Here is a 24,726-nt window from a genome sequence, read left to right on the forward strand (position 1 = left end):
GTGGACATTGGGGGGTGTATCGCCGGTTCTGGTGGGGGGGTTATGTGGCGACCCACTTCCCAGTGCACTCGAACCAGCTCACAAAGTGGCGCACGCCGGCATTGAGGCTGGTCCCAAAAAGGGCACCAAGTCTGCTTCCCCAGCAAGGGGAAAAGCCCGCGCGCAGGATGGGACTGTGAATACGCGCCCCCTACAGTATTCCCTCCCGAGGAGGGTGGGATCAGGAAGGCTTTAAAGCGAGGCCGCGAAGTTTGAATAAATCTCTTTTGCAACCGCAGCTCACTGACTGCGTGTTGTTATTTCAGCGCTGTGTGTAGCACACCGCTACAGTATGATCAATTCCGCAATCACTTGCCATGGAGGTGACCTTACCTGGTTTGGGAAGAAAAATGCCAATCCAGTTTGTGCTTTGAATCACTGAGAATTGCAGAAGACAATGATTCCTTCCTAGGGCCTATGGGATGTATTTAGTATGTACGCAATAGGTTCTGTTCTTTTCTTTTCCTGTAGGATTTCTTCTACAGGATATTGAATCAGGTCCTGAAGAAGCCTTGAAAAATAATGTAATGGCCTGGGTGTTAACAGGGCTGTGTTATGCAGGTGGATGAGGCAGTAGCTTTACAAAGGAAACAAGAAGATTTCCCTGCAAACCACAGAGTTTTGATAGTTGAAGACAGTATGGTTCCAGTCAAACTGAGAGGACTCTATAGAGAAACACAGGACATTGAAAGTACTGCTCAGTGCGGGAACTGCTGTGTATTTCATATTTGAGTAATCTTGTATATTTATCATTTGATTAAGCAATCTTGTTTGTTTAAACAATTCATTATGAGTTATATGTATAAATACGTGAATTGCATACGTCATCATGTGATACGGGCACGCCTTGCTTAAAGTAAACTCAAAGTTAGACCTGCATTTCGGCCTCCCATGTCCTTCTTTGAAATAGTTTAATGCTTTGAAGTTACAAAACATAACAGGAACCTGTGTCAGAGCACCAAATCTACTGGGTAATTGGAGTGAGATTTGAGAAGCTTGTGATGCGGATCTCCTGGCCCATAGGTCAGAAGGATAATGAAGAACTACAGATCCACAGTCAGTGAGAAGCATAAAGAAATTAGCCTTATAAACAGTTAGTAATGGAGGAATTAATGGACTGAAATCAACTAAATCCCCAGTTTGTGAGCTGCCTTAGTGACTATCGCCGAGTAGCACTCACATTGACAGTGATGAAATGCTTTGAGCAGTTGGTCATGACTAGACTGAACTCCTGCTTCAGCAAGAATCTGGACCCATTGCAATTTGTCAATTGCAACAATAGGTCAATGGCAGACACAATCTCAATGGCTCTCCAAATGGCTTTAGACCACCGAGACAACACAAACACCTGCATCAGGATGCTGTTCATCGCCTATAGCTCAGCATTTAATACCATCATTCCCACAATCCTGACTGAGAAGTTGCAGAACCTGGGCCTCTGTACTTCTCTCTGCAATTGGATCCTCAACTTCCTAACCGGAAGACCACAATCTGTGCGGATTGGTGATAACATATCCTCCTCACTGACGATCAATACTGGCGCACCTCAGGGGTGTGTGCTTAGCCCACTGCTCTCCGCTCTGTATACACATGACTGTGTGGCTGGGCATCGCTCAAATACCATCTATAAATCTGCTGATGATACAACCATTGTCGGTAGAATCTCAGGTGGTGATGAGAGGGCGTACAGGAGTGAGATATGCCAATTAGTGGAGTGGTGCCGCAGCAACAACCTGGCACTCAACGTCAGTAAGACTAAAGAGCTGATTGTGGACTTCTGGAAAGGTAAGACGAAAGAGCACATACCAATCCATACAGAGGGATCAGAAGTGAAGAGAGTGAGCAGCTTCAAGTTCCTGGCTGTCAAAATCTCAGAGGATCTAACCTGGTCCCAACATATCTATGTAGTTATAAAGAAGGCAAGAGAGCAGCGGCTATACTTTATTAGGAACTTGAAGAGATTTGGTATGTTAACAAATACACTCAAAAACTTCTATTGATGTACTGTGGCAAGCATTCTGACAGGCTGGATCACTGTCTGGTATGGAGGGGCTACTACACAGGACTGAAAGAAGCTGCAGAGGGTTGTAAATTTAGTCAGCTCTATCTTGGGTACTACCCTACGAAGTACTCAGGACATCTTCAAAGAGTGGTGTCTCAGAAAGGCAGTGTCCATTATTAAGGACCTCCAGCACCCAGGGCATGCCCTTCTCTCACTGTTACCATCAGTGAGATGGGTAGGAGGTACAGAAGCCTGAAGGCACACACTCAGCGATTCAGGAACAACTTCATCCCCGCTACCATCCAATTCCTAAATGGCCATTGAAGCTTTGGACACTACCTCACTTTTTTTAATATGCAGTATTTCTGTTTTTGCACATTTAAAAAAATCTATTCAACATACGTAATTGATTTATTTGTTTATTTATTATTATGTTTTATTTTATTTATTATTTTTTCTCTCTCTGCTAGATTATTTATTGCATTGAACTGCTGCTGCTAAGTTAACAAATTTCACGTTGCATGTTGGTGGTAATAAATCCAATTCTGATTCTGTTACCTGAGGAAATGAGTTTGATAGAGTTTTGAAGGAGGTGGCTACAGAGATAGTGGGTGCACTGGTTAGTCATTTACCCAATTCTATTGATACTAGAACCGTAGATTGAAAGGTAGAAAATGTATTTTACAATGAAAGGAAGAGAAAGAGAGTGAGAGAACAGGAAACTACAGTTAAGTTAATTTGACATTGGTACTTTGGCAAATGATAGCATCTGTTAATAAGGAAATGGTAACAGAGCCATAATAAGGTTAAAAGAGTGAACGTGAACTTATGAAAGAGTTATCATGTTTGATATATCTGTTTGAATATATTGAGTTTGGAACTAGTAGAATAGATAAGACTGAATTAGTTGAATTAGTGAATTTGGACTTCTGGAAAGCCTTTAATTAGAGACAACAAGAGTTAAATAAAATTCTAACACACAGTATTAAGAATAATATGCTGGTTTCATTTCTGAAGATTGGTTAATGAATATGAACTAGAGTAGGAATAAATGGGCCATATTTGGATTGTTAAATATGATTCATGCATTTAGTAGCTCAGATCAGCAGTTCATGAACTATAAAAATAATGCAGATGAAAGGATCAAATATGAGATATATCAAGTTTGCTGGTGAGACAAGAATAGCTGGAGTATGTGCAGCAAGCAGAGGATACGGTGCTGAGTGAGTGGACAGGGTTATAGCAGGTAGAAGATAAATGTAAGGTTATCCATTTTGGTAGAAAAACAGAACAACAGAATAGCTTTTAATCAGGTTTAATATCACCAGCATATGTCATGAAATTTGTTGTCTTTGCAGCAGCGGCATAATGTAATACATAATAATAGAGATAAAACTGAAGTACAGTGATTATATATAGTATATTAAATAGTTAAATAAATGGGACAAAAATAGAAAGAAAAAAGTAGTGAGGTGATGTTCATGGATTCAGAAATCAGATAGCAGAAGGGAAGAAGCTGTTGCTGAAATGTTGAGTGTGTGCCTTCAAGCCTTCGTACCTTCTTACTGATGGTAGCAATGAGAACAAGGCATGTACTGGGTGACGGGATTCCTTAATAAAGGATGCCACCTTTTTGAGGCATCACTCCTTGAAGATGTCCTGGATACCATGGAGGCTAGTCCCATGATGGAGCAGACTAAGTTTACAACTCTGCAGCTTATTTCGATCCTGTGCAGTAGCCCCCCCCCCATACAAGCTGGTGGTGCTGACAGTTAGAATGCATCTGTAGCAACCTGTCAGTACCTTTGGCGATATATATCAAATCTCCTTAAACTCCAAATAAAATATAGTTGCTGTCAAGCCTTCTTAAATAGATTAAGTAGATGTTTAAAGCACAACAAGAGCAAATCTGCAGATGCTGGAAATCTGAGCAACATACACAAAATGATGGAAGAACTCAGCAGGCCAGGCAGCATCTATGGAAGAAAAGTACAGTCGATGTTTTGGGCCGAAACCCTTCAGCAGGACTGGAGAAAAATAAATTTGAGGAGTAGATTTGAAAGGTGGGGGAAGGGAGAGAGAAACATCAGGCAATAGGTGAACTTGGAGCGGGAGGGATGAAGGAAAGAGCTAGGAAGTTGATTGGTGAAAGAGACAGAAGGCCACAGAAGAAAGAAGAAAAGGTGAGGAGCTCCAGAAGTAGGAGGGCAAGGAGATAACATGAGAGGGGGACAAGGGGATGGGAAGTGATGGAGTGGGGTGTTGGGTGGAGGCATTACTGAAAGTTTGAAAAATCAATGTTCATGCCATCATGCTGGAGGCTACCCAAACGGAATATAAGGTGTTGTTCCTCCAATCTAAGTGTGGCCTTATCCCAACAGTGGAGGAGGCCTTGGGTGAACATATTGGAATGGGATTGGGAAGTGGAATTAAAATGGATGGCCATTGGAAGATACCGCTTGTTGGGCAGACGAAGCGTAGATGTTTAAAGCATTTGTGTCCAGAGGGACCTGGGTGTCCTTGTGCATAAAGTACAATTTAACGTATGTGTACAGAAAGCAAATACTATATTACTTTTTTTTTGCAGGAGTATTTGAGACCAAGAGTAGTGGCATCTTGCTCCAGTCGTAGAGTCGAAGATTCATGAAGTCATACAGCATAGAAAGAGGCTCTTTACCGACTGCTCTGTCTACACCAACCATCATATCCATCCACACATAACACCCATTTTCCAGCAGTCGATTCATTGTTTCCTTTGCTTTTGCAATTCAAATGCTCATCTCAATGCTTGCTCAGGCAGTGCATTCCGGATTTCAATCAGTCTCTTGGCAGAAGCTTCCAGCTTGTATCCCTTCTAAACCTCTTCTATCTTATTCTAAATATGACCCCTCTAGTTTATGACCCTGTGAAATAAGCTAAGGAAGATATCTGTCATCGACAGATCCTCCTTAAAGGTAGCTTGGCGTCACTGTGCACAGCAGACAAAATCGGAGTGTGAAGGCACGAGAGACTGTAGATGTTGCCTCTGGAGCAACAAACAATCGGCTGGAGGAACCCGATGAGACAAGCAGCACTTGTGAAGGACAAATCATTACCCTCTCCCCCACCCCCCCCCCCACAAATTCTGCTTCCCCACTGATTTCCGCCAGTCGTTTGTTTGTTGTGCCAGTTCAGAGGGTACTGTTTATAGAAGTATTTAAAAACTCTGAAACTATTCTCCATTGTTCTAATTGCCCCACATTTTGAAAATATCTTCCCTATTAACTACCCTATCAAATCTTCTTAGAATTTGATGCATTTCAATATTACTAACCTGGGTGTAAATGGTGTGGATATAATTGACACAAGAGATTCTGTAGATGCTGGAAATCTTGAGCAACAGACGCGATAAGCTGCAGGAATTCAGCAGGTCTGGAAGCATCTATGGAGGGGGATAAACAGATGAAGGGTCTCAGGCCAAAAGCTTGCCTTCTCATTTGCCTTCATAGATGCTGCCTGGCCTGCTGAGCTCCTCCTGCATTTTGTCTGTGTGTGGTTGGTATGACTAATAAGCCAGCAGATGACAAGAAAAATGATGGTGTTATGGATGACAAGGAAAGTTGTCTAGGGCTATGGCAGGATATGGATCAGACGAAAAGTTGGGTGGTGCGTTGGCAGGTGGATCTTATTCTCACCAACTGTGAGGTGATGCAGTTTGTAAAGCAAAACAGAAGTAGGATGTATATCATGAACAGTAGGGATATGTTGATGAAAAGAGGAACGATGAGGCTTCAAGTCCATAGTTCCTCAAACGTGGCAATACAGGAAGATAAGGCAGTGAGGAAGGCATATAACACACTTTTCTTCATAGGCTGGTGTACATATTAAAAAAAATTCCGATGTTACAATAGGCTGAGTTGAGGGATGCAATGCATGGTAATGGGTCCCTGGGCCCACTGTATCTAAACCAACATTCTTGCTCATTTGCTCTAATCTAATTTGCCTCTTTAGATCTATATCCATCTATGCCTCACCCATTAAAGTGCCAGTCTAAATACTTACCAAGCAGCAGCAAAGCAAGGCATCGGCACTTGCTGTGTTGTCCAGAAGCTGTTCCGTCATTCATCTAGGAAGCTTCTTCAATTTTAATTCATGGTGAGTAGTTTTCTAGTCACATGAGGGTTGTTAAGATTCACAGAGGTAATGAGAGGGTTATTAGTCTTAACTTTGCATGTATGGAGGTGTGAACTGTTGTAATAACACTGAGGTAGAGATGTTAGGACTGCATTGTAAATAGATGATAGGAGGTGTCGTACTCCACCCTCTCTGTAAAGGGATGGGTTTTCCATTTTGACAAAGATGGTTTCTTTAAACTCTCTTTCAAACTATTGGTCTTCCTCTGTCCAAAGTGTGCACATTGTTATCATCAAAGGGGTGTCCCTGAACTCACTGGGCAGTGTGTTATCCCAGGGAGCTGCATGAACTCACTGGGCTGTGTGTTATCCCAGGGAGCTGCGTGAACTCACTGGGCTGTGTGTTATCCCAGGGAGCTGCATGAACTCACTGGGCTGTGTGTTATCCCAGGGAGCTGCGTGAACTCACTGGGCTGTGTGTTATCCCAGGGAGCTGCATGAACTCACTGGGCTGTGTGTTATCCCAGGGAGCTGCGTGAACTCACTGGGCTGTGTGTTATCCCAGGGAGCTGCGTGAACTCACTGGGAAGTGTGTTATCCCAGGGAGCTGCATGAACTCACTGGGCTGTGTGTTATCCCAGGGAGCTGCGTGAACTCACTGGGCTGTGTGTTATCCCAGGGAGCTGCGTGAACTCACTGGGCTGTGTGTTATCCCAGGGAGCTGCGTGAACTCACTGGGCTGTGTGTTATCCCAGGGAGCTGCGTGAACTCACTGGGCTGTGTGTTATCCCAGGGAGCTGCGTGAACTCACTGGGCTGTGTGTTATCCCAGGGAGCTGCGTGAACTCACTGGGCTGTGTGTTATCCCAGGGAGCTGCGTGAACTCACTGGGCTGTGCGTTATCCCAGGGAGCTGCTTGAACTCACTGGGCAGTGTGTTATCCCAGGGAGCTGCGTGAACCAGGGAGCTGCGTGAACTCACTGGGCTGTGCGTTATCCCAGGGAGCTGCGTGAACTCACTGGGCTGTGTGTTATCCCAGGGAGCTGCGTGAACTCACTGGGCTGTGTGTTATCCCAGGGAGCTGCGTGAACTCACTGGGCTGTGTGTTATCCCAGGGAGCTGCGTGAACTCACTGGGCTGTGTGTTATCCCAGGGAGCTGCGTGAACTCACTGGGCTGTGTGTTATCCCAGGGAGCTGCGTGAACTCACTGGGCTGTGTGTTATCCCAGGGAGCTGCGTGAACTCACTGGGCTGTGCGTTATCCCAGGGAGCTGCGTGAACTCACTGGGCAGTGTGTTATCCCAGGGAGCTGCGTGAACCAGGGAGCTGCGTGAACTCACTGGGCTGTGCGTTATCCCAGGGAGCTGCGTGAACTCACTGGGCTGTGTGTTATCCCAGGGAGCTGAGTGAACTCACTGGGCAGTGCGTTATCCCAGGGAGCTGCATGAACTCACTGGGCTGTGTGTTATCCCAGGGAGCTGCGTGAACTCACTGGGCAGTGTGTTATCCCAGGGAGCTGCGTGAACTCACTGGGCTGTGTGTTATCCCAGGGAGCTGCATGAACTCACTGGGCTGTACGTTATCCCAGGGAGCTGCATGAACTCACTGGGCAGTGTGTTATCCCAGGCAGCTGCGTGAACTCACTGGGCTGTGCATTATCCCAGGGAGCTGCATGAACTCACTGGGCTGTACGTTATCCCAGGGAGCTGCATGAACTCACTGGGCTGTGCGTTATCCCAGGGAGCTGCATGAACTCACTGGGCTGTGCGTTATCCCAGGGAGCTGCATGAACTCACTGGGCTGTGTGTTATCCCAGGGAGCTGCATGAACTCACTGGGCAGTGTGTTATCCCAGGGAGCTGCATGAACTCACTGGGCAGTGTGTTATCCCAGGGAGCTGCGTGAACTCACTGGGCTGTGCGTTATCCCAGGGAGCTGCATGAACTCACTGGGCAGTGCATTATCCCAGGGAGCTGCATGAACTCACTGGGCTGTGCATTATCCCAGGGAGCTGCATGAACTCACTGGGCTGTGCGTTATCCCAGGGAGCTGCATGAACTCACTGGGCTGTGTGTTATCCCAGGGAGCTGCATGAACTCACTGGGCAGTGTGTTATCCCAGGGAGCTGCGTGAACTCACTGGGCTGTGCGTTATCCCAGGGAGCTGCATGAACTCACTGGGCAGTGCATTATCCCAGGGAGCTGCATGAACTCACTGGGCTGTGCGTTATCCCAGGGAGCTGCCTGAACTCACTGGGCTGTGGGTTATCCCAGGGAACTGCATGAACTCACTGGGCTGTGCGTTATCCCAGGGAGCTGCATGAACTCACTGGGCTGTGTGTTATCCCAGGGAGCTGCATGAACTCACTGGGCAGTGTGTTATCCCAGGGAGCTGCATGAACTCACTGCGCAGTGTGTTATCCCAGGGAGCTGCATGAACTCACTGGGCAGTGCGTTATCCCAGGGAGCTGCGTGAACTCACTGGGCAGTGTGTTATCCCAGGGAGCTGCATGAACTCACTGGGCAGTGTGTTATCCCAGGGAGCTGCGTGAACTCACTGGGCAGTGTGTTATCCCAGGGAGCTGCATGAACTCACTGGGCAGTGTGTTATCCCAGGGAGCTCCATGAACTCACTGGGCAGTGTGTTATCCCAGGGAGCTGCGTGAACTCACTGGGCAGTGTGTTATCCCAGGGAGCTGCATGAATTCACTGGGAAGTGTGTTAACCCAGGGAGCTGCATGAACTCACTGGGCAGTGTGTTATCCCAGGGAGCTGCATGAACTCACTGGGCAGTGTGTTATCCCAGGGAGCTGCATGAACTCACTGGGAAGTGTGTTATCCCAGGGAGCTGCATGAACTCACTGGGCTGTGCGTTATCCCAGGGAGCTGCATGAACTCACTGGGAAGTGTGTTATCCCAGGGAGCTGCATGAACTCACTGGGCAGTGTGTTATCCCAGGGAGCTGCATGAACTCACTGGGCAGTGTGTTATCCCAGGGAGCTGCATGAACTCACTGGGAAGTGTGTTATCCCAGGGAGCTGCATGAACTCACTGGGCAGTGTGTTATCCCAGGGAGCTGAGGGACACACCTTTGATAAATTCACAGTTCTCACCTCCATTCATGCAAAGATAAGACTAATGACCTTCTGATTGCCTCTACAACTCTTAACAACCCTCATGTGATTGCTGTACCTTTAAACAACTCACAGAGTTTATAAACTGAAGAACTACCTATCATGGGTTAGAAATGAGGAAGCCTCTTGGATGAGTGGTGAAATGTCCAGTTGCCTTGTTTGACTGCTGCTTGATATACAAACACCTGGATGGCTGAGAACCTTCATAGACAGATGTCTAAGCACTTCTTATACTTAGTGACTGTATATTACTCTTTCATCTCCTCTGGCAGTGAATTCCAGGTAACAAACGTTCTGTGTTGTAAATGATCCAGAAGAGTGACTTGAAAGGTATTTAAAATAATAAGGTGGAATTACAGGGTAAATAAAAAGCAATGATCATAATATAATTCACCCTACAGTTTGAGATAGATAAAATAAAGTCACATGTATGAGTATTACAGTGGAGTAAAAGGAAGTATAGAGATATGAGGAAGGAGCTGGCCAAAGGTGATTGAAAGGGGACACTAGCAGGGATGATGGCAGAACAGCAATGGCTGGAGTTTCTAAGGCAAATTCGGAAGGTGCAGGGTAAATACATCCCAAAAATGAAGAAGTATTCTAAGGGGAGGATGAGGCAACTGTGGCTGATGTGGGAAATCAAAGACGACATGAAAGGAAAAGAGAGGGCATATAATATAGCAAAAATTAGTGGGAGGTTAAAGGTTTGGGAAGCTTTTAAAAACCAACAGAAGGCAACCATAAAAAGCATAAGGAGAGAAAAGATGAAGTAAGAAGGTAAGCTAGCCAATAATATAAAAGAGGATAGCAGAAGTTTATTCAGCTTTATAAAGAGTAAAAGAGAGGTGAGAGTGGCAATTGGACCTCTAGAAAATCTCACTGGAGAGGTAGAAATGGGGGACAAAGAAGTATTTAGCATTAATTTTCACTGTGGAAGACACTAGAAATATGCCAGAATTTGAGAGTGTCGGGGGCAGAAGTAAGTGTAATTGCTAATACTAAAGAGAAGGTGCTTGGGAAGCTGAAAGATCTGAAGGTAGATAAGTAACAAGGACCAGATGGTCTACTCCCAGGGTTCTGAAAGAGCTGGCTGAAGAGATTGTGGAGGCCTAAGAATCACTGGATTCTGGAATGGTTCCAGAGGGCTGGAATATTGCATACGTCACTTCATTTTTTTAAGAAGGGAGGGAGGCAGAAGAAAGGAAACTATAGGCCAGTTAGTCTGATTTCAGGAGTTGGGAAGATGTTGGATTCCATTATTAAAGAAGGGGTTGTGGGGTACTTGGAGGTGCATGATAAAATAGGCCAAAGTCAGCATAGTTTCCTTAAGGAGAAATTTGGCTCACAAACCTGTTGGAATTTTTTTGAGGATATAACAGGCAGGATAGACAAAGGAGAATTAGTAGATTTTGTTTACTTGGATTTTCAGAAAGCCTTTGACACACATGGCTGATTAACAAGATAATAAGAGCCTGTGGTAAGGATACTAATGCATTTAGAAGATTGACTGACTGGCAGGAGGGAATAAAGGTTATTTTTTCTGGTTGGCTGCTGGTGACTACTAGTGTTTCATTGGGATAGTTGATGGGACTGCTTCTTTTCATGTTGTACATGAAGATTTGGATGATGGAATTCATGGCTTTCTGGCCAAGTATGTAGATAATACAAAAATAGATGGAGGGCTAGGTAGCGTGGTGAAAGCAGGGAGTCTGCAGAAGGACTTACATAGATTAAGAGAATGGGCAAAGAAGTGGCTGATGGAATATAATGTTGAGAAATGTATGGTCATGCACTTTGGTAGAGGAATGAAGGTGTAGACGATTTTCTAGATGGGGAGAAAATTCTAAAATCTGAGATGTAAAGGGATTTGAGAGTCCTTGTGCAGGATTCGCTAAAGGTTAACTTGCAGGTTGAGTTGATGGTAAGGAAGACATGCAATGTTTGCATTTTGAGAGGACTGGAATATAAAAGCAAGGATGTAATGCTGAGGCTTTGTATGGCAATGGTCAGACTGCACAGAGTATTCTGAGTACTTTTGGGCCACTTATCAAAGAAAAGATGTGCTGGCATTCAAGAAGTTCTAGTGGAGATTCTTGAGAATGATTTTGGGAGGGAAAGGTTTAATGTATGAGGAGCATTTGTTGGGTCTGGGCCTGGGCCTGTATTCTCGCTGGAGTTAGAAGAATGAGGAGGATCACATTGAAACCTATTGAATATTGAAAGGTTTACATAGAGTCGGCATGGAAAAGATGTTTCCTATAGTAGGTGAGTCTAGGATTGGGTGGCACAGCCTCAGAATAGAGAGATGTCCACTTAGTACAAAGATGAGAAGAAATTTCTTTAGCTAGAAGGTGGTGGATCTGCGTAATTCTTTGTCACAGGCAGCTGTGGAGGCCAAGTCATTGGGCATATTTAAAGTGGAGTTTGATATATTCTTGATTAGTGAGGGCATCAAAGGTTATCAGAAGGCAGGAGAATGGTGTTGAGAGGGATAATAAAGCAGCCATGATGGAATGGTGAAGCAGACTTGATGGGCTGAATGGCCTAGTTCTGCTCCTATGTCTTATAGTTTTATGGCCTAACTATTTGGGACTCTAGCCAAGCTATTCCATATAGTTGGCTTACTGGCATCTTTCCAACAATGTGGAAAATTGCCAAGAATGTTCTGTTCTCAAAAAAAAAAGCTTGACAAATCAAATCTAGCTAATTACTACTCCTTCAGTCTACTCTCGATCATCAGCAAATTGAGAAGCTGTCATCAATAGTGTTATCAAGGAGCACTTACTCACAATAACCACATCATTGATGCCAATTTGAGTTTCATCAGGGGAACTCCATTCCAGATCTCATCACAGCTTAATCCAAACAAAAACCAAAAAAGTGAATTCCCAGGGTGAAGTGAGAGTGACAATCCTTGATATCAAGGTAGTATTTGATGGAGTGTGGCTTCAAGGAGCCCAGTTAAAATTGAAAATCAATGTGCATCCGGAGGAAAACACTTCAATGGTTGAAACTATCCCTTATGTAAAGGAATAAGAGTATGACTATTGGAGGATAATCACATCAGTCCGAGGACATCATTGCAAGTATTTGTCAGGGCAGTATCTGAAACTAAGCTAACTTTAGCTGCTCCATTAATGACCACCATAAGGTTCACTGATTTTGCAGTGTTCAATAACATTCATAAATCATTAGCAGATGAACCCTGCACACAAGTCTTGGGTGACTTTCAGGCATGGGTTAAGAAGCAGTGAGTGGAATTTATGTAAGGGAATTGCCATTCCCAGTAAGAAAGATTCTAAACAACATCCATTGATGAGCATTGACACTGGCATTACCATTACCATATCTAGCATCATCAACATTTTGATAGTCACCAGATGCTGAGGTTCACTGGAATCTCAGATGTTCTGACCCCATAAAATTGTGGTTTTGAAAGCAGGTCAGAGGCTGGGTCCTTGGTGGCAATCCTCATCCTCAACAAGCCGTATCAGGAGCTTAGTAGAATATTTTCCACTTGTTGCCATGCCACCAGCTCAGGAGGTTTGATCCATCCAGGAAAAAGAAAACACGAGGAAATCTGCAGATGCAGGAAATTCAAGCAACACACACAAAATGCTGGTGGAACGCAGCAGGCCAGGCAGCATCTATAAGGAGAAGCACCGTCGACGTTTCGGGCTGAGACCCATCGTCAGGACTAACCTCCATCTCCCTGAGCAATAATACATCCATTGATTTTCTAAGTGTTTGTGGATATACACCTATTGTGAGCAGACCTCTGTTAATCGATTTGTGCCAATAGAAGCGCAAGATTTTCTAGCCTCTTAAGGAGTTTCATAAGCTGAGGTACTGCCTCACAGTGCAAGACAACTGGGAACAGCCTTGACCTCAGGAATTGACTGTGTGGAGTTTATGCATTTTTCCTCTGACTGCATGGTTTTCTTTGGGTGCTCCATTTCTTCCCCATATCCAAAAAATTGCACAGCTTGGTTGTTAAGTTGGCCCTAGTGTAATGGCGAGTAACAGAACCTGGGAATACTGATGAGAATTAAAAATGGTGTTAATGCAGTATTTGTGTAAATGGGTGGTTGATAGCTAGTGCAGGTTTGGTGGGCTGAATGGTCCACTTCCATGCTGTATCCCTCTATGAGTTCATGAATTAGTTGAGGCTGTTGTAGCTGAGTACTGATAGTTTTCCCTGCTTTCTGTTTCCTGTAACGAAAAGGGACTTTGCCTCTATTTTATTAAGCAGGCAAATTAGTTCGAATAGGCAAATAGATTTGTGAGGATAATGGACTCCATGAAAGTTCAGGCTCTACTTAAGGGCACATAGTGTTCTATGTAAAACACCAGGCTAACTATTTCCAGAATTTGAAGCTGGAATTCTGACTATGCTCTGTAGCTGCAGTATTTGAATTATTTCTGCGAGAACCTCCTAACCATTATCTCCTATCATAATGTTGAAATGACTTTGTAGTCTTGCTTCCTGAAGACCATTGCTAGAAAGGGAGTAATGGCTGAGAACTCTTCCATTCTTCCTGCTTCTGTCACCTTCCTCCCTATTCTTGCCCTTTCAGAATCAGGTTTAATATCATTGGCATAAATTAACAAATTTGTCATTGTGTGGTAGCAATACAGTACAATATATTTAAAGATCTATAAATTACTGTAAAACTATATATATATATAAAACAAAACGTGAGGTAGTGTTCATAGGTTGTTTCATTGTCTGCTCAGGAATCTGAAGCTGTTCCTAAATTGCAGAGAGTGTGTCTTTAGACTCCTGTACCTCCTCACCCATGAGAAGAGGGCATATCCAGGGTGGTGAGGTCCTTAATGATGGCTGCTGCCTTTTTGAATCAACCCTTTTTGAAGGTGTCCTCGATGCTGGGGAGCTGGTGCCCATGATGGAGCTGGCTGAGTTTTTACAGTTTTTACAGTTTTTTCTGATCCTGTGCCATGGCCCCTCCATATCAGATGGTGATGCAATCAGTTAGAATGCACTCACCCTGGTACTTCTGTAAAGATTTGCTACAGTCTTTGATAAAAAAAAAACAAATTTCCTCTAACTCCTATAGCCACCGTTGTGCCTTATTTGTAATTGCATCAATATATTGGGTCCAAGACAGATCTTTGGAAATATTGACAACCAGGAATTGGAAACTGCTCACTATTTCCATTTGGCAACAAAAGGACCCATGGATGGGTTTTGTTTAAGTTTTGAAAGGAAGAGGTATGGTCCTTCTCCATATGTATTATTTAATTCCCCTTATAGTAAGTAATATTATAGCTTTCCTGATCATGAGAAAGTCTGCAGATGCTGGAAATCCAAAGCAAGACATACACAATATTGTGGAGGAACTCAGTAGGCCAGGCAACATCTATGGAAAAGAATAAACAGACAACGTTTCAGGTTGAGATCCTTCATCAACTTTCCTGATTACTTGTTGTACCTGTGTAATTGTCCTTCGTGAATCATTCACTGGGACATCAGTTTCCTCTTCATTCCCGAGACTTGCAAGTTTCCACCATTGAAAAAATGTTTATTTTTCCTGCAATGGACACTTGTCAATGAGTGACTAAAATGTGCTGCCCATGTTGATGACATCATCATGTGCATAAAATATGCTAAGTACAGAAAACTTGTGCTTGGGTGCATTGTGACAGGAGTTGAACAGTCCGGTTTCCCGACTGACAGTATTTCAGCAGGAAATGACCATTGCCATTTCAAACCACAACATGCTTTTATACAAAAAATATGAATAGAAAAGTAATGGAAATTAGTCCAGTTTCCATTTTGTATCCAGAGGTGAACTGTGGGCTGAAAACTCAGTGAACCTGTGTTTTTACTTTCTTCAGGTGAACGGAGAGTATCATACAAGGCAATGCAGGGGGCTCTCATGATCTACTTCTACAGGTTAGTAACATCAAAATAGTGGAATAAAAGTGGAAAGGTGGTAGGGGTGTAGGCACATCAACAGATCTTTATCAGAAACCTGCATTTTACAGAAGAAAGTTTGGACATCTGAGGCAGGAGCAGAAACATATTAATGAGAAAAATGCACAGACATGATCCTTTAGATTGTTCAACCAAGGAGCCAACAAAAGACAGTGATCCATCTGAGCCCCTTGAGTGATGAAATTCTTAATTGTTTTACACTGAGCAAAGGTTCCTGCTGAGAGGTGGAGGCAGGGTTTTTGTCCACTCTTGTTAGTGCATGGCTTCAGAGGACTGAAGATTGATTAACTTTAAAATGGAGATGAAATTGTGCAAGTTAACTGTATTGTTTACCTCTCTCCAGAGAAGAGCCACGTTTCCAGGTGCCATTCCAGTTACTGAATTCACTCATGGATATTGATGCTCTTATGACTAAATGGAGATGTATGTAATTATCCTTTAAGCTATGTATATATTTATACTAGTTGCATTAAAGCATATTTTTTATTAAAGTTTTAATTTCTTCTTATTCTCCCAAAGATAATCATGTTTGTATGGCACAAAGGATGATTGGTGGTAAAGCTGGTACAGGCGGATCATCTGGTTATCAATATTTACGTTCCACCATGAGGTAGGCTAAAGGATAACCATTTCTCTAACCTTCCATTAATCCTCTCCCAAATCTGCGGTGGAAAACTGACAGAAATCTAACAGAAGTTACTGATGGTTATTACAATATATATTTGTACACTAAATATCAAATCAAGTTTAATTGTCATTCAAATCGTGCAGACACAGCTGAACGGGCCAAGGTGCAAAACATTCAAACTAGCAAGCGGAAGTTCAAAACTAGTGAGTAACATAATTCAAAATAGCAAGGAAAGAAGCATATTCACTCGGGAAAAAAAAACATATATATATATATATATATATATATATATATATATATATATAGTCCAGAGCGACAATGTCCAGCAATCGATGATACAGTTTCCCAGATGCACGCAATCCAGCCTGTCATTAAGCCATTTGAACACTGGAGAGTAGCACTGACGAGAAAGGCCAGGCCCCAGCCGAGTTCGGACGCCATGCTGTAAATGCTTCCGTGTCTCTCACCTGGTCTACAGCAGCAGGCATGCCTGAGGCTTGAGGCCTAGTCTTTGCTACAAGCTAGGCTACACAGTTCCCATGTCATCTGTCCCTCCGCCAGACAAGGGCAACAGGCCTGCGACAACCTACATAATCACTGTTGCATAAGTCACATATCTCCTGAGAGTTTGCTTCTCTAGATAAAATAATGCCAAGGATTTAATTGTGGTTAGTTGCATAGTGTTTGTCTGAACTGGGGTTTCAATGCTGAATATCTTTGCTGTGGTACTATCATGTTAACTCTATCCTCCTGACTACAAATTTTCAATTAGCTTTCTTCCCCACATCTATGTACTGTAGTCAGTTACATTTGATAACCACAAATTGTCCCTGAGATCTATATTAGGCTGTATTCTTTGCCAGCTTTCTACCCAATCCACAACCCCTCCAATCGTGGCCACACTAACTCAGCATTAAGCTCACTCAACTCCCATTACTCTGACATAATTGTTGGAGGCTTTCTGGAGCTATCTCTGCCTGCCTCTACCCTCAGCTAGCCCTGATAACTCTTTATACACTAATCGTTTAGTCCTGCGGTGATGAAAGTCTCTCTAGCAAACGATTTTCTATAGATTCTATGGATGTACTATTACCTTTCAAGGTCAAATGTTCAATCTCAGGGATCTCCCACCCACTGCCAGCCGCCTCATTGTTCCATCACTCTGCACATCCCGTTTCTACATCCCACCCAAGATCCACAAACCCGCTTGTCCAGGTAGACCAATTGTTCCTGCCCCGCTGAACTTGCATCTGCATATCTTGACCCTGTTTTATCCCCCAGTTCAGTCCCTTCCTACCTACATCCATGAATCTTCACGAACTTTTCAATGATTTCAAGTTCCCTGGCCCCCCATCATCTTATTTGCACTATGGATGTCCAGTCCCTATCCACCTCCATCCCCCACCAGGAAGGCCTCAAAGTTCTTCGTTTCTTTCTGGACACTGAGACCCAACCAGTTCTCATCCAGCACCACTCTCCTCTGTCTAGTGGAATGTCCTAACTCTTAATAATTTCTCCTTTGGCTCCTCCATTTCCTTCAAACAAAAGTTGTAGCCAGCGGCACTCGCATCGGTCCCAGCTACGCCTGTCTGTTTGTTCCCTATATGGAACTGTCTATGTTCCAAGCTTACACTAATGGCCGACCTCACTCTTCCTACGCTACATCGACTGCATTGGTGCTGCCTCCTGCGCCCATGCATAACTTGTCGACTTCATCCACATTGCCTCCAACTTCCACTCCGCCCTCAAATTTACTTGGTCCATTTCCGACACCTCCCTCCCCTTTGAATCTTTCTGTCTCTTATCTCAGGAGACAGCTTATCCACTGATGCCTATTATAAACCAATGGACTCTCAGCTACCGGGACTACATCTCGTCCCAACCTGTAACTTGTGAAAATGCCGCATCTGCTCTCAGGATGAAGCTTTTCATTCCAGAATGGAGGAGATAACCTCTTTGTTCAAAGAAAGGGGCTTCCCTTCCTCCACCATCAATGCTGCCCTCAACCACATCTCTTCCATTTCACACGTCTGCTCTCATCCCATCCTCCTGCCAACCTACCAGGGATAGGGTTTCACTTGACCTCACCGACCGCCCCACCAGCCTCCATGTCTAGGACATAATTCCGTGCAACTTCCGCCACCTCCAATGGTTTCCTACCACCAGGCACATCTTTTCCTCCCCCCCCCCAACTTTCTGCATTCCGTAGGGATCGCTCCCTATGCAACTCCCTTGTCTATTTGTCCCTTTCCACTGATTTCCCTTCCAGCATTTATCCTTGCAAGTGGAACATGTGCTACACCTGCCCCTACACCGCCTCCCTCACTACCATTCAGTATCCCAAACAGTCCTTCCAGATGAGGCGACACTTCACCTGTGAGTCTGTTGGAGTCATCTACTGTGTCCAGTGCTCTCGGTGTGGGCTAAAGCATATCAGTGAAACCTGATGTAGGTTGGCAGACCACTTTGTTAAACACCTATGCTCCATCCACCAGAACAAGTGGGATGACCACCCATTTTAATTCTACTTCCCATTCTCATTCCAATATGTCTATCCATGGCCTCCTCTACTGTCGTGACGAGGCTGTACACAGATTGGAGGAACAACAGCTTATATTCTGTTTGGGTAGCCTCCAACCTGATGGCATGAACATTGATTTCTCGAACTTCTGGTAATGCCCCCCTACCCCACTCTCCTTCTGCAGTCCCCATCCCCTTTTCCCTCTCTCACTTAATCTCCTTGCCTGCCCATCACCTTCCTCTGGTGCTCCTCTTCCTTTCCTTTTTTCCATGGCCTTCTGTCCTCTCCTATTAGATTCCCCCTTCTCCAGCCCTGCATCTTTCTCCAATCAACTTCCCAGGTCCTTACTTCACCCCTGCCCCCTCCCTTTCTGGTTTCACCTATTACCTTGTGTTTCTCTCTCTCCCCCCCGCCCCACCTTTTAACTCTACTCCTCATCTTTCTCTCTCCAGTCCTGCTGAAGGGTCTCGGCCTGAAACATCAACTGCACTGTTTTTCATAGATGCTGACTGACCTGCTGAGTTTCTCCAGCATTTTGTATGTGTTGCCTGGATTTCCAGCATCAGCAGATTTTCTCTTGTTTGCAATCTATGTGTCTCTGCTCTTGTCCTGTTCCAGCAACTCTATTGCTCAGTTTATCAAATTGTTACTACAAAAAAATCACACATACCCAGCCCCTAAGTACAACAGGTATATATTTCTAGTTTCTTTGTGCTTATGCATTGACGCCTTGTAGTAATTCTTCTATTATCCTATATTTCTGTACAGCTCCAATTCCTATTTCAGTCTACAAGATGATTTTTTAAGCAAGGAATATATCAGTTTCTTGGATTGCTGTGGAATAGATACGTGAACTTCAATAATAGTCCCCTGTTGTTTGTGAGGAGGACTGTAAGATCCGTTGGGTTGGGGACAAACTTTCCTATCAGAATTCAATGCCCAGACTAATGTCAGGTGGCCTGTCTAATTTCATTTTCTTACATAAGGATGCAAGTGAGTGATTTATTCAGTCAGTTTAAAGGGGATCTTAGCTATGCCAGCAGTACAGAGGATCTGAATTCACATAAACCAAGACTGCACAGACAATGACATATGGAAGTTAATCCTGAAAAATGCAAGATAATGTATTTTTGGAGTCTATAATATGCACAATGAATGGTAGGAACCTCAGCAATGCTGAGGAATAGAGGTTCTTGTTATACGTGTCTTAGAGCACATACTGTATCAAAAGGTCTGCTGAAACAATCCTATTTCTCCTGATGAAATTATCATGAACATAGATTTCTCTAATTTCAGACAAACACTTTGCTCTGTTTACCCCACCCTTCTTCTCTCTTTTTCCAGTCCCCATTCTGGTCTTCTCACACTTCTCTTCCCCTTTTTGTCCTCATGATCAGTCCATCACCTCCTTCTGGTTGTCCATCTCTTTCCCTTTCTTCCATGGTCCACTGTCCTCTCCAATTAGATTCCTTCTTCTTCACCTCTAAACCTCTTCCACCTATCACCTCTCATCTTCTTACATTATCTCCCCTCCCTCAATCACCCACCTTCCCTCTCACCTGGTTTCACCTGTCAGCTTGCATTCCTTCTCCTCCCCACATCCTGCCTTCTTCTTGTGACTTTTGCCCCCTTCCTTTCCAGTCCTGATGAAGGGTCTCTGTTGACTGTTTATTCACCTTGATAGATGCTGTCTGACCTGCTTAGATCTGCCAACAGTTTGTGCATGTTGCTTGTGAGATGTGTGGCAGTCTGGGAGACTATGCCCTCATGCTGGTTGGTGGGATCAGGGTCCACAGGGAGGTGTGCTTGCTGCAACCTAGAGGCAGACTGGTACACACCAGGGTCAGAAATTGTTGATGGTGAACAGCTCCATGAACTGCTGCTGTCCTTCTGGTGGTGTCACTTCCAGGATACAGCTGGGTAGGGACAGTCAGAGTGTAGACCCAGTGATGAAGAAGGAATGGTGTATTTCCAAGCAGGACTGATGTGTCACCAAAGGGAGGTGCTATTTGACTGGTTGAGCTTGAATACCTACAGTGCATTTTATACACAGTGCATAGTGCAGCTGTTGTAACTGCTGGTGGAAGGAATGAATATTTAGGATTATTGATGGTATACCAATCTAGTGGGACACTTTGTTATGAAGGACATCAAGAATGGTAGTGTGGTGGTTAGCACTATGCTTTACAATACAGTTAAAGTTTGTGCATTGTCCCCATGACCACGTGGGTTTCTTCCGGGTGCTCTGGTTTCCTCTCACAGTCCAAAGACATGCTGGTCGATAGGTTAATTGGTCATTGTGGATCGTCCTGTGATCAGGCTAGCGTTAAGTAAGTGGGTTGCTGGGCGGCATGGCTTGCAGGGCCAGAAAGGCCTACTCAGTGCTGTATATCAATCAATCAATAAATGATCAAAAGTACTGTTGGAGTTGCATTCTGGAATTATGCATTGTGGAGGATGGGGAAGAAATGAGGTATCAGAAGGTGAGAGGCTCACTACATGGTACCCAGCTTGTCTTACCATTGCATTTACAGTACATGCATGGCCCGTTTGTAGTTCTGAACAATGGTTAACTCAGGCCCTTGATTATGGAGACCATCAGAATCAGAATACATATGTTGTAAAATTTGTTTTGAAGCGGCAAGTCCGTGCAAGTCAAAAAAAAACTACAACAAATTACAAATAAATAAATGGTATGAAACAGAAATAGTGAGCTGGTGTTGATGGATAAGCACAGGTCCAAGAATGAAATGGTCAAAGGGAAGTAACTGTTCTTGAACTTGCTTTCAGGCTCCTGTACCTCATTCCTGATGGTAAAAGTGAAACAACAGTGTGGCCTGGACGGTGGAGTTTTTTTGATGAAAGTCGTTGCCTTCTGCTGCAGTCTGCACTTTCTTGAAGCCTCCTGCTATGTTATGAGCTGATACCCTGTCTTTCTTCTCTACTTGCTTGCTATGAAAATGGTATAATCTGTCCTGGACAAACTACCAATAAATCAAATGATGCATTGCTTTGAGCAATTGACCAAGTCACTTCCCTCCTGAATACAGTGAGCCCTGCCTCACTGCTGACATCTGCTGGTGGACAGCCAGTTCATCTTTCCTGCATGCTGTAACACTGCAGCTGAGAAGTCTTTTAAAGAAACTTGCCTGCTCTTAAACAATAGAAAGTGCAAACTCTTCTTTGACCTGACATTAAGTTTTGCATTTCCTCTCCCCTCTTACCTAAAAATATAGTATTTTCCTGTCTGCTAATTGTGTCAGCTCTTTAACACAAGTTTTATAAATGCTTAAAGGTGGCATGGTAGCAATAGTGTTTAGCACAGGGGTGGGCAAACTTTTTGACTTGAGGGCCACAGAGGGTTCTAAAATTTGACAGGGGGGCCGGACCAGGAGCAGATGGACGAGTGTTTTGGTAATACACCTCATAAGAGAAAATAAAATATCATGGGATATGTAGAAAACATGTGCTTTAATTTCAATTGAAATTGAACAAATGCATTACAACAAAATATCTGTCTTTGAAGTCCCATGGTATTTAGCTATTTATTGAAATGTCTTTTAAAACACTGAAAATTAAATGAATAAAATACAGCTTTTTTAATAGTAACAGTTATTATTTTAAAGCACTGAAAATTCTGTTATCCTTCAAGATATTATCATCATCACTCTCCTCCTGACTGTCTTTATTTCAAAAACGGTAGGAGATGCAGGTCTACTTGTCCTGCTCCTTCTTATTCAATTGTCCACTGTCCCAAAACTCAACAACGACCCGCACAATGACAGAACAGTGAGAGTGCGCCAATATGCGGAGCTCTGTGCTCGCAAATCCCCGCAGGCTATCTCCCTTAGCCGGAACGCTGATTAATTGTGAGCCGGTTCGGATGTGCCAGGAAATGGGTCGCCACAAGGTCACAAAGTAAAGCGCAAATGTGGAGTAATACGCTGCACCTCAACAAAGGTCAATGTATATAGAGTGCGTCATCTATTGGGAAAACGCCAGAATTGCGGGGAAAAAACGTTAAGGTTTATTAATATAATTTCATCAAGTTCTGCGGGCCGGATTAAAAAGCTTAATGGGCCGCATATGGCCCGTGGGTCGTAGTTCGCCCATGCCTGGTTTAGCACAACACTTTGCAGTACCAGTAACCCTGGTTCGTTTGCCGCTGTTGTTTCTATGTACGTTCTCCCTGTGACTGTGTGGATTTCTTCCAGGTGCTCTCCTTTCCCCCTACGTTTCAAACATGCTTTGTTTGGTAGGTTAATTGGTCATTGTAAACTGTCCCATCATTAGGCTAGAGTTAAGTCGGGGGGCGGGGGGGGGATTAGGATAGGGTTAAAATAGGGGGAGGGGGTGCAGCGTTTTGCTAGACAGTGCAGCTTGAAGGTCCAGAAGGGCCTATTCCATGCTGTACCTCAATACATCAAAAAATTTTTTCAATTAAATTCTAAATCACTGAACATATCGTGGATTAATTAAATTATATATCAAGTGTGAAGGTGGTTTCATTGAGTTAAACATTCAAATGTGGGTTACACTTTAGCTAGGGAAATAAAGCCTTAAACTTTCCAGCACCCAATTTCTAAAACTGAACACAATGCTGTGTGCAAATAGCCATTTTCTGTGTTAGCATTACTGAAAGCTCAGGATTCTGCAAATGTGGAAATAAAGACATATGTTTCCCTTAGGCAAATTGATCCAGACTGTGAATAACTTTGGCCCAAACACTAGTCTAATTTACAAGTATTCACCTAACAACCTGTAATTGATCCATTTATTCCCACTCTATGAATTTTGTTCAGTAATCAGTTTTGAATCTATGTTAATGCATTATTCCCAGTTCGATGTGCTCTAACCTTGCTTCTCAACCTCCTAGGTGGGAAGACTGTGCTTTGTGTTTGTTGTTCAATTTCATGGTTCCCCCCTACCCCCCCCCCCCCCCCCCAAGAGTCATGGTTGATTAATATGAGGAACTGGCTTAAATGCATTCAACCACCAGATGCATAGTGCTTCTGCAAGGCCAGGGGCTGATAGCAGCTGAAGGACGTGCGTTAAGTTTCAGAGGCACAGACTATAATCATGCACCCAAGATTAGTTAATGAATGCTCTTTTCATGCATATTGAATGATTTCCTTTGATTCATGCCCAAAGATTATTTTCCTTTATTCAAACTCTCCGTACATTATTTTGGAATCTGCCACTACTGCAAATATATTTGTTTAGCCCTCAGCAAAATTTAAAAGTTAATCATCCAAGGAATTCACCATTCAAGTTGCCAGTAGGTTTGAGCTCACTCAGAACCTGCATCCTAACTCTCACCAAGTCCTTCTCACCCAACACCCTTCGAGTAGCTGATCCACATTGATTCTCAGTGCTTCCAGTCCTTCCATTTCAAAGTTCCCTTCCCATTCCCTGGCCTTACCTCTTCAAACTCTGTAACTACCCCCAGTCTTACAATTCTGGCTTCTTGTTCTTTCCCAAAGTTGAAATTTAATTATGGAATCCTCTATTGGCAGCCATGTTTTCATTCAATGAGGCCACATCCACTGAATTTCCCTTCCTATATCTCCACTTCTCAGCTGCCATTTCCTTCCTTATAATGCTCTTTAAAAACTACACAAAGAATGGAAACAGAGGACAAATTTAGTGTGCCTGCTTTTGAGCAATTTTCCACTGGTTGAGCACCTCTACAAAGATTAACAATTTAAATTGTGTGTAATCAGCATTTGAGAATTACAAGTAATTTGAGGTGGTGTAGCTGTTAAGGTGTCAGATAGACAGGGTGTAAAGTATATTTTTGCATGGGTTATTAGGCAACCAAAAATTATAATTCAGAAGATGAGTTTAGCTCAGAAGTTTGAGAACTACTTGTTTAAGGGAAGGAACTTGAATAATAATTTTCTAAAGCTATTTTTGCTAAAATGCCTTCCTGCAACCCATGCACTTGATCGATTACTTCAGAGACATTGAAGATTTACATCTGACTGTAAGACAGTTATGTCCAGATGAAGCACAATCTTATTGAAAGACAGAACACCAAGTGACAAGATGTACTTCCTTGTTTTTATAAAATTCCACAAAGTTGTTTCACATCAATATTTGAATACTAAAATGCAAATGTCTGTTTTGCACTTCTGACACATTTAAATTTACTGCATGATTGCAGGTTCAGCTTTTTAAGCATGCAAATACCTTTTTAAAGATGACTTCTTACAGGAAATAAATAATTATTTTTCATAAGGATCAAGAAATGGAGGGCTGTGGGGAATGGCACTGAAGAGTAGATGATGCCTGGGGTAAATCAACTATGATCATATTGAATGTTGGGGTAGGT

The 24,726-nt window shown here is 43.5% G+C and overlaps 1 protein-coding gene across 1 annotated transcript in view; it reads left to right on the forward strand.

Moving 5' to 3' along the window:
• The window catches only part of LOC132390927 (tryptophan 2,3-dioxygenase-like), a 71,127-nt gene that overhangs the window by 42,182 nt on the left and 4,219 nt on the right, over window positions 1-24,726 (forward strand). Inside the window, exons 9-11 of the mRNA XM_059963462.1 lie at window positions 15,144-15,201; window positions 15,587-15,666; window positions 15,763-15,853. Coding sequence (XP_059819445.1) covers window positions 15,144-15,201; window positions 15,587-15,666; window positions 15,763-15,853 — 229 coding nt within the window. The remainder of the gene's footprint in view (window positions 1-15,143; window positions 15,202-15,586; window positions 15,667-15,762; window positions 15,854-24,726) is intronic.

This window comes from Hypanus sabinus, chromosome 3 (assembly GCF_030144855.1).
Source record: "Hypanus sabinus isolate sHypSab1 chromosome 3, sHypSab1.hap1, whole genome shotgun sequence".
NCBI classification, from domain to species: domain Eukaryota; kingdom Metazoa; phylum Chordata; class Chondrichthyes; order Myliobatiformes; family Dasyatidae; genus Hypanus; species Hypanus sabinus.